This window comes from Rissa tridactyla, chromosome 8 (assembly GCF_028500815.1).
Source record: "Rissa tridactyla isolate bRisTri1 chromosome 8, bRisTri1.patW.cur.20221130, whole genome shotgun sequence".
NCBI classification, from domain to species: domain Eukaryota; kingdom Metazoa; phylum Chordata; class Aves; order Charadriiformes; family Laridae; genus Rissa; species Rissa tridactyla.
In genome coordinates, this window is record NC_071473.1 from 47,138,553 (window position 1) to 47,152,146 (window position 13,594).

The window sequence follows — 13,594 nt, forward strand, 5'->3', positions numbered from 1 at the left end:
TGTAGATTACAGCAGCAATAGAGAAGCTATAAATACACATACTCTGCCAGTCACATCTGGTGGGTTTTTTTAATGGAAGATCATGGTATTGATATATTTCTTCTTGTAGATGATTTAAACAGTTATTTAGGATGTCAAGATTAAAAATAGTCTTTTAAAGAGCAGGTAAAGGTATGATTCCTTGATTTTCTTTACTACACTTTCTAGACATATATTTCACCTCAGAAAAAAACAACGGCTTACTTATGGAATATCCCAGCCATTGATCAAAGATAAGGCCCTTAAACAAATAGGAAGCTTAAAATAAATGGTATTATCTGGGAAAATAAAATCAAACAACGCACCAATTAATTCAAACAAATGTTTTGCTAGAAAGGATTAATTTTAACACAATCTGAATTTCAAAGTTAAGGTAACTTTCCCAAGTTTCCCAACTGTCCATGCCTATCATATCTGCATTTTCTAGATGACCTCATGTTTTTGACTGGTTTCCAGTTGAAATGGGGAAGGGAAGAACGGGGTTAAGTGCAAAAAAAGTCATGTTTTAACTTGTGCTCAAACAAGGATATGGCAAAACTGTCCTAGCTCAACCCAAAAAACCCTGATCACTTGTCATTGCACGGCTTCATCCAGCTCAAAATGGGAAAGATTTCTGAGCTCTTAAGTTGTCAAATGGTGACACCACTTTCTGCCTAGTTTTAATGATTACTCTTTTAGCTTTCTTTAAATTCTCCAGTTCCTGACATTCTGTCTGCCCCCTCCACCACCTCAAATAAATATCGAAACAAAGGGAGAATATATGGAAATCCACTCGCACAGCAAAAATATTTCTTCACAACGGAACAGAAATCACTCAGGCTAACATTATTGGAGGAAATCCTACATCTTTTGCTGGAACTGGTAGAGAAACCATAGAAGAATTCAGATAGGAAAAGACCTCTGGCTGTCTCTAGTCCAACCCAGCACTCCAGAAGGACTAACTTCATAGTTGGATTTAGTTAAGGTGTCTCATTCCCATGCAATTTTAGGTCCCAAATCAAGCTATCTAGCTCAGAAAGAAAGATTTCACACTGCAGAAAGTTGCTTTTGCAGTTTTTCTGACTTGTTTTCAACAAACACACCAACATGGCGTTTGGAGACGACCACTATTTACATGGCTGAGTACGCAGAATTCGGTGATCCCATTTGGTAGGACCTTAGACAACAGCTGTACCTGGTGAGCAGAATATCAATATATCCATTTGCCAGAGCAGGGCAGCAACTAGTACCCCATATAAAATGCTATATGTTATGAAGACAGTACAGTCAAGGAATCCTGTCTTGTTTGCAGACCGCCTCCATCGTATTTGTGGCACATGGAAACCCAGGTGAGCTGGTACCAAACACATATTGTCTTCTCCAGCACGTCAGGGCAGTTGTGTATGGTGCAGCTGTTCCCCAGGCAGAGTGAAGCTGCACAACATGCACTTCCATTTGCGAGTCTCCACAGGTCATGCTGACCTTGACAACTTTACAGCAACCATTTTTTCCCCACGCAAACCAACCACAATTTTCTTGAATAAGTTCTCCAGTGGGTTGGAATCTAGTAAGATTTTCTTAAACAGGGGACAAGGGCTCCTCTATTGCCCCCTATGTTTATCAAACATTTATCTTTGTCATTGCAAAGAAAATATCACTTTAATTCCCATTTACGCTTTTAAGTACCTCTGTGTTCCTCAGGTGGAAATGTTGCACATTTTATCTATAAATTCTTTTTTGGGGAATCTTTTCCCCCCCAAATCTCAAGTGCAGGGGAATAATTGGCAAATTTTTCTGTTCTATTTATCTATGATTAGACATTACTAAGCAAAAAGTGACTAAGTTTCAGAGGTGGCAAAATTGGCTACAAGCCTGCCTTCCTCGGCAAATCCTGAAGAATTCTGAATCACTCTACAATTTGACTTAAATAAGTTTGATGTTGCGAGTAGTAAGATAAAATAAATAAAAATATGGTCCAAAGAAGAATAAAGTATACAGCGTTATGCAACCCAAGAATTTGGCCCAGTATATATTTATTTCTTAACATGAGCAGTAGCCTGTGCAGCACTCAAAAAAAAAAACCAAAAAAAAACCACCAAAAAAACCAGCAACAAACACCACAAAACCTTTCAGATTGAGATGAAGAAAGCAAGAGATATATCTTGTCTAACTGTAAACCTTAAAACAGCACTAGCAAATGCAACTTTTTAAAGGTAACACCACAAGACCGTCCAGAGCAGTACATAACACAACTCATCTTTATTAGGAGACAAACATCATTTTTCATGGGGGAAACTAACAACATCCAAAAAGAACAGGAAAAGAGAGAGATAGATCACTTAATCTTTCAAGAGATGGAGGCAGATCTATCTGAAAGCTAGCATGAAAGAAGGCATGACAATGAGAGCTGGTGATCAAAACAAAGGGAGCAGAACACTTGGATGTGGCAAAGAAAAGGAACTCAGGAGTAAAAAAAAAAAAGGTATGCCAGACACTTAGAGATAAAGGTAAACCAAGCTTGGTTTTGGGCGATAAAAAATTCTTGCGTTCAACAGTCCATCTGACTATCCTAAAAAAAAAAAAAAAAAAAAAAAAAAAAAAAAAAGGCAAGTCTCTACATTGTAGTTGCCAAATTATAAAGAAATTTTAAAAGAGATTTTACTTTACCCACTGAAATGTGCACTGAATCTTCCATTTAGCATGATGCACTTCAAAAGCCAGTATCACTCTTGGAATAATATTACAATGTGCACAGAGCTATTTGTCAAGCCATAATCAAATGCCAAAATTGGTTCTGATGGAACGTGCAATTGCTCACCCTAAGACAACACCCGCTGTCCAAACAGATAGAGACTTTGCAGTTAAAGAGAGCAATTTTTTAATTATTATTTTTTAATCATCAGTGCAGTCATCTCATTAATATGAGCCAAAAGGAACTTGACCTAACATAATATACTATGTCAGAAATGAACAAAGAAGCATTCCTTTCTAATCAGCAACCGTTTTCAATTAAAATGTCCGCATTTGGATTCAAACTTATTGTTAGAGACTTGCTTTGGTGAATAACCTGGCTCTACTAAGCTAGTCAGTCTCATGTAAATAAAAGATCAAGGTAAATCTGTAATTAACCATTCCTTCATACAATCATATACTATGTATGTACCACGGAAAAGCATGTAGAGGGTCTGGGTGCTAGGTCCTCGTCTTCGGTCCTTACACCCCATTGGAGTGAGCTTCATAAGAATTTCACAGAATGGTTCGGGTTGGAAGGGACCTTAAAGATCATTTAGTTCCAACCCCCTGCTCTGGGCAGGGACACCTCCCACCAGATGAGGCTGCTCAAAGCTCCATCCAGCCTGGCCTTGAACACCTCCAGGGATGGGGCATCCACAGCTTCCCTGGGCAACCTGGGCCAGTGCCTCACCACCCTCACAGGAAAAAATTTCTTCCTGATATCCAATCCAAATCTACCTTCTTTCAGTTTGAGGCCATTACCCCGTGTCCTATCATTGCACTCACTGATAAAGAGTCCCTCCCCGTCCTTCCTGTAGGCCCCATTTAACTCACTTCTTTCAATGGACTGCTCAGAATTTCCCTTTTTATTGATCATCTTTTGGTTTTGTTATACTCTTCCTGTTTTAAGTATAACCCAGCCTTGCTGGGCCCAGGGCAACGGCAAAACTGAAGGATAACATTTTCATGCATGTTGAGCATTACAAAGACCTTCAGTCCACTTCCAGGACTTCCAGTATTTCATGCAAATAGGCCTAAAACAGGCGAGCCTTATGAGAACGCACTGCTGAGCGTACTGCCAACCGTGCACATTTTCCAAGAAGCTAATGCAATAAGTAACAGTATCTAGAAGTTTGGCGGAGAAAGAGAGGTCATCACATGTTTGGCAACACATCATTAGCTTGCTAATTATGCACTAATGGACATCTGATATTTCAAAACCACTACTTGATGCAATTACGTTCCACTTTCCTACATTAAAGGAGAGATGTAACGGCGCGACATCATCCACCTGCCGCATTTTTGTACATATTTTAAAGCCCACTTAGATCAGAATAAATTAATCACTTCCACCCACCACTGATATTAGGCAACACAAATAACTCTAGTTTTAGTACTTAAAGAAAATTTAAAAAAAATATATATAAAACCCTTGTTCAGCAACCAGTCTTAGGTACTGGGCATTAGAAATAGCTGCTTACTGAAAGATTTCTCCAGAGTCCTAGGATAATGAATTACAAGGTTTGGGCCAAAAACTGCAGTTATGCCAAATTCTGCTGAATGTCCGTTATTCCCAGGTCCACAATGTCTGAGCCAATGCTAACAAAACAACAGTGCTTTCATATTTTATCTCATGACTGATTGTACACGCACCTATTCTGTTAGCTGAGGTAGGAACAGCACAGTTTGCCAAGGCAAGGGAAATTGTTGACTCCACCTTTCAGCTAAAAAAAGAGAGAGAAACACCGTATTTCCATTATTTTTCCTGCTAATGCAAACGTACATGGAAAGCAGGCACACCCTGCCTGCCCGCTGCCTCATTGATGGGTGCCTTTATCTTCATCTTTCTCTTAGCACTGAAAAAGTTTCGCCTGTGGCATGTTTTGCCGTGATATGATAGATACCTGCTTCCACGTAACTGCTTATTTCCTGCCTGTCTCCACACACGGCAGACAGTGCGCGGAAGGGAAACAAGGGATGTTTTGCCTAGGTGTCCAGAGAACGACCGCGTAAGAAACAACCGCTGAGGAATTCTGCTATCCTTGAGCTCCTGAATGTCGGTATTGATGGCGGGGTCTTTACACTGCCAGTCTTAGCACCTGGATTCCTCGTCTTCGACTTTCCCCTGGTGCAACATACTCCCCATGTCTTGCTAATTGGTGTTATATTTTATTGTGGCCCTGGAATAACCTTAGAGCATACTGTTTCTACTGCCACTTTCTTCACTGACTTCCATTTCAATCTGCAAGTACCCAAACAACTTCAGAGCCCTCTGATCTGTACAAAGGGATCCCAGGTGCTGATGGAACTGATGACTGTTATCCCCTAACCCCTCCAGAGGGAAATCCCAGCTCCAAGCGGGGCACTGAGGCTCCCCATGTAACACCTGAGGAGGTGAATCAGACAGTGTGCAAGGAACAGACAGAACAGGAACCTAGATTGCCTTTCTCCAAGCTGGGTCTTCTTCTCACAAGGTAGAGGAGTTCTGCTTAGCCTCTTTCATCACTGATTTTTGTTGTTGTTGTTCTTAAATGGAGAAGATCTGGCAGGACTGAGGAAGTGCTACACGAGTAGCACCTTTGTAATTTCCTAATTTTCAGCTGAAACGTTTGTGCCTGTTAATGTCAGATATATACAAGGTGTGGACAGTGGCACCAAAGTCCTGTTGCGAAAGAAATTTGGATCTTCATCCAGGCAAACCACCTTTTTGCCCCGCTCAAGTAACTACATGAAGACTTTTTCAGGCACTCGTGCCACCGTCACGGACAAAACATCAGTGGGTACTTTCTGTACAATACCTGAAATACAGCATCAGCCTTTTGGGCAGAACTGACCCAGTGCAGCTCAGACATGAAAGAGCATTTATACAGCATCCCAAAAACGATTTTAAACCATTTATTTAAGAACTGCATAGTGGATCCAAGGGAAGAATTTAGTCCCAATGAAACAAATTGAATCCCATCAGGAAAGGCCTGTTTATATCCCAGCCCCAAAAGGCTTTTTTCAAAGTTATAACATCCTCAGATAATTTTGCTACCATGATTTATATATAGCTGGGGAAGACCTTAGATGAAAATCACATGTGGAAATCTGCAGTGCTGCCAGGTGGCCTCTGGAGGGAAGAAAGTGCTGTGAAACTTCTGGAATGGTTTAAAGCTCCGAGTCCCTACAAGGCAATTTGGATTACACAATGGCCCATAGCAACATGCTGTTCTTGAATACACAAAGCATAAATATAGCAAATTGAGTTAATAGGTTTTGTACTGCACATCTTGTTTTGTTTGCTACTAGAAACAGCTTCCAATACAGTCCGGCTTCTTTCATGACTGCTTTGGTCCAACTCATGGCTGTTTATGCATATACCCATTTTAGAGTGGCAATTGTAAAAAGCAATTGCAAATTAGCAAGGACTGTCCAAGGACTGGAAGGGACTGCTTGGATCAGTTCGCTCCTCCACCCCAGACAATAACGTAAGAAAAATCAGTTTCAGACTGGCCCTGAATGTTGTCTGCTTTCCCCCTTTCTTCTCTGCCCCTTCATGTCAGCTTCGCAAAGCATGTTTTGCCTGGTGTCAACCAGGATCTGTCACCAACAAACACCACGAACCACATATAAAGAGAGCTGCAACTCATGGCAGACAGGCAGAGCCCCATGGCAGAGGGGATCAAGGCTGATACACCTACCATAAGACTAAAGCACGGGATTAAAATCTAGTCTCATTTTAACATCTTATGGGACACACCCCCCCATTTAAAAGCAATTCTATATGTTCTGCAACCCTAGAGTACCATACAAGCGCAGCTAGACAAAGATAATCAGGATAATGGTCATCACTGTAATTTAGGTTGTCTGAACTGTCAAGTATCATTCCTTAATATAACAGTAGATAAAAATCACCATGAAGGGAACATGTTCATCTTCTGATGAAACAGCAAGTCTGGTGGGCTGAGGCAGTGCCCAGACCTGCAAACCATTGCAGGCTGGGCAGGAACTGAACAGCCAGGAGGCAGAGGCAGGGAGCTGAGAAACCCGACAAACGGCTCCTTGGGTCAGACCACGTCTGGAAAGGCGGCTCGAAAACTGGCAGTGAGCAACATTTGGTTCTGCTCCGTTCAGTAGACCAGGGTGACGTGTTATTGGTAATAAAGCAGAATTGCACCGTGAACTCATGGTTCTGCTCCCGAGGAAGAAAACCCTCACCCATGATCCTGAATCATGGCAGTTCAGCCCATGAGGAAGGAGTGCCACCTTCAGAGGCACACAGACTGCTACAGTCCCACTTCTTGGGGAAGAAAGCCCAGCATGTTTACCATGGAGAATTCCAACCCAAGGCATCCAGGACTCAAGACATAGCACTTGGCTAGCAAATTATTTCGAAGTGTGACTGTTCTCCCATAATCACCTACTGTATCTTCTCTTCCTTTTTCTGACATCCTTCCTGCGCAGAGCAAAAAAGTAAATAGATTTGATTTCCGAGCAGCACATTATTTACCACATCACAGTCACTATGGGGGTGCAGAAACTAGCTGGAGCTTCATCTGAGAGTGCCTCCTGCCCATACTGAGAAGGCCCCTAGCACACACATCCTTCCTTAGCACCAGACTCTAAAACAGGCCTCCAAAAAACCGACACTGTATCCTACACATATTTTGGGTAAAATGCACAGCTTTGTTTTCTTTTCTAGCTCAAAGATAGCCAAATGAATGATTCCATATGTTTGTAACCTTTCCCCAGTCTGTGGTGGATTGTTTTCTAACCATTTGCAGGCAGCTGATACATTGCTCCTGCTGCGAGGGGTGAGCAATCCCTCCGTCTCGTCAACTCACAGAGCCTGCTGCCCATATGCAAGCCTGGGCCCCTTCCAGTCTGCTCAATGGGCTTGGTCCCTCTTGAAATACTCCAGAAGGCCTCATTTAATCTCAGCAGCTATAAAACTTGTCCCTTGCATTTAGCTTACAGTGTGCAAAAAAAAAAAAAAAATACGCAGAGGTGTGTTTACGACGCTGGGGAATGAGGGAGAAAAACAACAACAACCACCACCACCACACTAGAAGGGCAGAAGTAAAGCTTAAAGGAGGATTAAAGGAACGCAAAATGTATTCAGCTAGATAGACCTAACATCACTTCGTTATTGACTTCATAACAACGTACACGACTGCGAACTTTCCCAAGGCTTTTTACACATTAATTCATAGTTCACCTGGTACTCTTAGCTGTGCAAACCAAAGCTCTACACTCCAGTTATTTGAAAAAAAAAAAAAAAAAAAAAAATCCTTTCTGGGCTTGGCAGGCAGCACTGCTTTCCAGTTTCATAGCTACAGTTGAATATGCTGCTCATCGTCATTGGTCCAGTGCATACCAACGACTTCTAAAGACTCTCCCTTGAGGGATTGCAGGACCAGGCACCAGCTGAACAAAAAGGAAAGGGAACTTCAGCACTCTCTTCATCAGCCAGAAGGGATGCAGAAAACCCACGAAACCATCTCAACAAGAGGAATTTTGTGAGCAGTACGGGGAACTGTGTCAGGAGAGGGCATCATTACACGTGGCACAAAGCATTAGATGGTGAGTGGAAATTTGTACTAAGAAGCAAGGAGCAGGGTGAGTTCAATAGGAATTTGGCACGTGCATCAGCTCAGTTCATTGACACTGAAGCCATTTGAAAAACACATCAACAAGCAGATCAGGGAAATCATCCAGCTGGGTTGCAGTATCTGCCTCTCCTGAGCATTATCATCTCTGAGTCTTAATCCAGGGACGCTGCAAGACAAGACAGGGAATCTGATGTCCCATCTCCTGCTGATTAGCTGGCAGGTGTAGCAAGGAAACCTGGGAGATTCTCTTTTTAAATAAAAAGCCAGTTGCCAGCACCAACTGATTGGCATTAATGCAAATAAGCCATTCCAGAGTTTAATTCAACCATGCCACGTGTCAGCATCCCATTACTGCATTACATTATGTAAATCAACCTCTAAGAAAATGCAAATAGAAAAGAAGAAACTATAATCTCAGCAGGCATCACTCCGTCAAGCACAGCCCCAGCTGCCAGCCCCATGTAGGAGTTATAACCAAGTTCCTGCAAAACAGGTTGCAGCCTTTCCACTGGCTCTCCATTTACCTCTACTCCCGTTTTATTTACTCAGCATTAAGGGCAGGTACCTGCCTACTGAGGAGATGGGAGATAGGGGGGACTCCAACACCCAACCCATGGTGTTAGCACCATGGGAACAGCAGGCTTTGCCCAGCACGTTAAACTGTGCTGACCAGCCTGCCTCGGGTCAGGTCTGAGTCCACCTCTGTAAACCCAGGAATGCTTTGCACTCCAAAAATAAAGAGGAAAAAAAACAGTTTGAAAGATAGTTATTTAACGCTTTACTGGGAACACTGAAGTTGCTAAGCACTCAACTCTCCTGTTTATCTTCAGAGAGTCAAACCACCCTGCCATCTGCTTTTGCTCACTTCTTATTTGCTCAGTCTAACTTTGAGTTTTCAGAGATCTAGGTCCAATCTTATTCGTATTCACTGTCCACCTGTGGTCCAACCTTGGTGCTTCCTGCCTTTCACTTGCTTTCTATCTGCCCAGTGCACTTCCTCTGCCATTCTGTTCTTTTCCTGCTTTGGACTGTGCAAATCCCATTTTTAATCCCGCCTCTGGCTTCATTTCACCTACTGCTGTAAACCCAAGCTTCTTGCTCCCCACTCACACCTCCCCAACAAATCACCCTCCCCCCCTTTTACTCCCTGTGCTCCCTTCAAGACTCACAACCAGCTTCTATCTTTTGTTCGCTCTCATGAAAGTCTCACCTTCCAGCAGCATATAAAAGTCTACTATTTCTTAAGTGCCTGACCACACTTCCATTCACATATTTGCAGAGCCATTGCTTCAGTGAGACCTTTCAAACAAATTCACCAACAAATTGTAACAAAAGGCTGTGTACCACTTTAAGACCAAGCTTCGGTGATCTGATTCATCCCAGACGTTGCTTGCTCGGATGTAATATCCACTGCTCTGCTCAGCTCATGAGAGCAATGAAGCAGGGACTGCGATATCCTGTTTTGTGAGGCACAGACCACACTGTCAGGGCCTAATAAGCACTGGGCAATGTTTCATTTCCCTATAATTAGTTGCATCATTTGACTCATATTACAGAAAGGGAGGCACAAAAGCAATGGACAGGATTCTTGCTATCTGTGAAAATGGATCAAGTTCAAAAGCAGTATCCAAGGAATGTTTAAAGAACAATAAATCTTCAAAGACACCATCATATGCTAAAGTAATCCCACTGTAGGGATTACGTGCCCTATTCAGTCAGAGAAAGAAAATTTAGAAAAGAAAATTTCTGTCCAAAATTATCTTTATACTATAGAAACACTTGATGGGCACAGGGTGGAGGTAGGAGAGGGGAACAGAAAGAACAAATTTTTTTTTTTTCCCTTTTACTGTGCAACACATTGTATTTGTTTTTACAATTCAAGATCTCAGAGTCTTTTCCCCGTGGATGATTGTTGGTTTCACTTATTTCAAGAAGAGTTAGGAACTCCAGAGGCAGAATTAAGTGCAGGAAAAGTGACCCAAGCAACAAAACATAAACTAGAGATGCTTTCGTGCTACCAGGATAGCCAGAAAAAGACATAAGATATTATATAGCCAGGAACTTCTTTTGTATATCAAGATATAAAACAGACCTTATCTTAACCTTATCCTCAAAATCTACAACCGCACGGTCAAATTGGTGTCCAGCTTTGATCACAGAACACCACACCCATCAGCTTTATCGGGGATGCTCCAAGACTCAGCCCCTCTAGTCAACTGGCAGCTGATCTTTTCAAGCCTCCACGCCGATTTGGCAGTGGGGAAGGATATTTCCTGCACGACACCAACCTTCACATTAAATGCTTCTTTAGTTGGGGCGCAGTAGGCTATGGTAGGGTGGGACTTACTTCCATCTCATGCCTAGGTATGCAAAGGCCTGAAAAAGACATGTTGGGAGGGACTGGTGGCAAGAAAAGCAGCAGTTGTCATGTCACAAGTAACTGCGCTGGTATTAGCTAGATGTGTGTCACTCGAAGGGAGACTGCGTAGTTTCAATCTTGATGATAATGCCTATAGGAGATTTGTTTCAAGAGTAAGGAACAAGAAGAAAAGAGCAGAGTCTCAGCGGAGGAAGGATGAACATCTGGTCTGAGGCAGATGACACTTCTGGAAACGATGGCCATGCAAATCACCCGTCTGTACAAGCTCAGAACAAAGAGTGCACACAGCAGATGATATCTAGGCTCACGCTGCCATTTAAATGGGATCTGCTAAGAAACAAGCATGCCATTTTCATCTGCAGCAGATTTGTTTTATGACATGCTGGGCCTGACTGGGCTTCTCTGCTAAAGAAATGAAAAATTCCTGAAGCCAAGGACATTAGAAGGTGGGACATGGTGTCTGCCAAGTCCCTCTTCCCCCCCCAGGATGTGGAGGCTCCCAGCTTATCCTAGATCAGTCACAACGCTTCGGGCAATCTGCCATCTCGGCTCCACTCAGACACCAGCCAAACATCATTAGAAAAGCTACAAATTCATCCACTCAAAGAAGTGAAAAATATACATAGCGCAATCAACTCTCTGCATCTGTTTGGGCTTTGGTTTGTGTCCATGTTTCAGAGCCACTTTATGAAGTGAAACCAGATTTAATCTCAGAGCCTCCAATAAAGTATAGGGGCATGCCAAGATAGATAGCAAGGAAATCTACGCTATGATATCAGCCACAAGCAGGTGAGCTATCACATGAGGTCTCTCTCATTACATCCAAAGAGCGGAGAGGCTACAGACTTTGTAGCACCTGTAAAATCAAAGGGTTTGGAGGATACTGATCTAGGTACAGTTCAGCACAGGGAAGATGGAGATTGGGCTGACAGGGAGAAGGGAACAAGGTTTATTTTGAGAGGAAGACAGTAATAGCTTTTGTAATCAGGAGGGATGATGTAGGACAGTGATTCCCAAACTCATTGAGAAGACACGACAAAACACCTCTCACCCTGGCATCAGACTTCAGCTTCATCCAGATTTCCCATTATCGTCGTTGAGACATAGCTGAGGATCACAGAGGAGTTCAAATACTTTTCCAAAGGCAAAACAGCACCATTTCCCTAGCCAATGTTTCCCAATACTTCAAAATGTAATTGTAAAGAAAAAGACAGGCAAACCTTTGAGAACAAACCCTGAATGGAAACTTTAGGGATTTGGGAAAGCCTCCTGCTCTCCCCTTGCCCTTCCCTCTGCAGTGGTCAACTCCTTCGGCTCATCGGTCCTTGCTCCAAGTCATGTGCCCCTAGGGTATAGGCAACAGCTTTAGAAGCTGGGAAACTCACAGGCTAAACGGTCTGTCAAGCCCACAGCTCCCAGCCCAATTCTGCAGATGTAAGTGCTTAGTACAGCTTGAATTAGGAGTTACACTTCTGAGTAGCAGCTGAATCAACCCTCCAAGGCTGTCAACCTTTGTCTGCTGCTCCCAACAAGACTTGTATGGGAAACTTTGGAGGAAGTACTTGAAGAGAGAAGAAAGAAGTTAAAACCCCATGAAAGATCTGAGCAAGCCCACCAACAACACGGGAAGACCTCAGCAGCTGAATTTAAATCTGCACAGAGCAAAGTCTGCACCCTGCGCAACCCAGCACCCTGCAGGTCACATAGGGACTTCTGCAAGCATAGGATGAAGCCTTCTTCCCAGCAGACTCATGTCTCATCATCGACCAAAGCAGGCAACCAAGATGCTATAACCTTCATTCAAAATCCCTCCTGCAGCCAGGACCTCACAAGAGCTCTCCCATGCAAGTTTTCTCTCAAGGACAATTTCTCTAAGAACAGCTAATCCCATGCCGCCATTTTCAGTATGGGCAGAGGAGGCTGTCCTAGAAGCACCTCATCAACTATCTTCCACAAAGATTTTAGAAACTCATCTTTGAGACTACCATTTTTTCTGTCAGATTTGGTTAGCTGATAGCAATCAGTGGCTCCAGAAGTTATGATGACATGCTACAGAGGGGAGGAATAAAAACAAATCATGGGAACAGTCTTAAGGACTCCAAGTTGAGTACTTACGTTGAGGACTTGACAGGTGCTGCCCACACAAGTACAATTTGTATAACCGCTATCCAGTGGAGTAAGCACTATGTCTCAGTTGGCAGCTGGAAGTAGGGACGTAAGTCACAGAAAAGAGTTGTTTCTGAGCCAGCCATCACATAAAAGTAACTCTTTGTGGAGTTTTTCACATGCATTGTTAGAGTTGAATTGTTGCTTGAAGGTACAAAGCAGAAAACCAACAAAATCAAAACAGACTTTCAGAAGGGCAAGGAAATATGCCAACAAATACACTACACAGGGCTTCACCTTGTCAAGACTTTGGCATGCACAGACTTGAAGAAACAAAAAAATCACCTTTTGCCACTTGCTTTAAGAAATTTCACAATCCTCTGAAAACGTGCAGTGAAGTAGCTTGTAACGTCAAAGCTGATGAGCAGCTCCTGGGTGGAAGACAAGGCAGCTCTCTGTTTTGCACCGCAATATTTTGTCATGAAACCAATCAACAATATTAATGGCAAGTAAACTCATTCATTAAGGGAAAGACATTTCTGCTCATGTTCTTTGCATTGGCAGCTGGTCTCCCATAGACTGCATAGTTCAAGTCTAGCCCCAGAGGAAGGAATTGGGGGGAACATTTTTCCTTTGATATAAATAAGCATAGTTTGATTTAACCTTAGGGGAAAAAAGGAAGTAGATTACCCAACTAGCCCAACTGTAAGAACACACGGAAACTACACTGACATTTGGACTTAACTTTTTTTATATTTTCAAA

The 13,594-nt window shown here is 42.7% G+C and overlaps 1 protein-coding gene across 2 annotated transcripts in view; it reads right to left on the reverse strand.

Moving 5' to 3' along the window:
- LOC128913724 (cytosolic carboxypeptidase 6-like) overlaps nt 1–13,594 on the reverse strand; it is a 335,261-nt gene that overhangs the window by 266,744 nt on the left and 54,923 nt on the right. Inside the window, exon 1 of one of the 2 annotated variants that reach the window (XM_054211795.1) lies at nt 9,556–9,640. The exons of the other annotated variant lie outside the window; for it this stretch is intronic. Within the exon in view, the coding sequence (XP_054067770.1) occupies nt 9,556–9,568 (13 nt within the window). The 5' untranslated portion in view covers nt 9,569–9,640. Of the gene's footprint in view, nt 1–9,555; nt 9,641–13,594 lie in introns of those variants that run through there. 2 annotated transcript variants of the gene reach the window in all.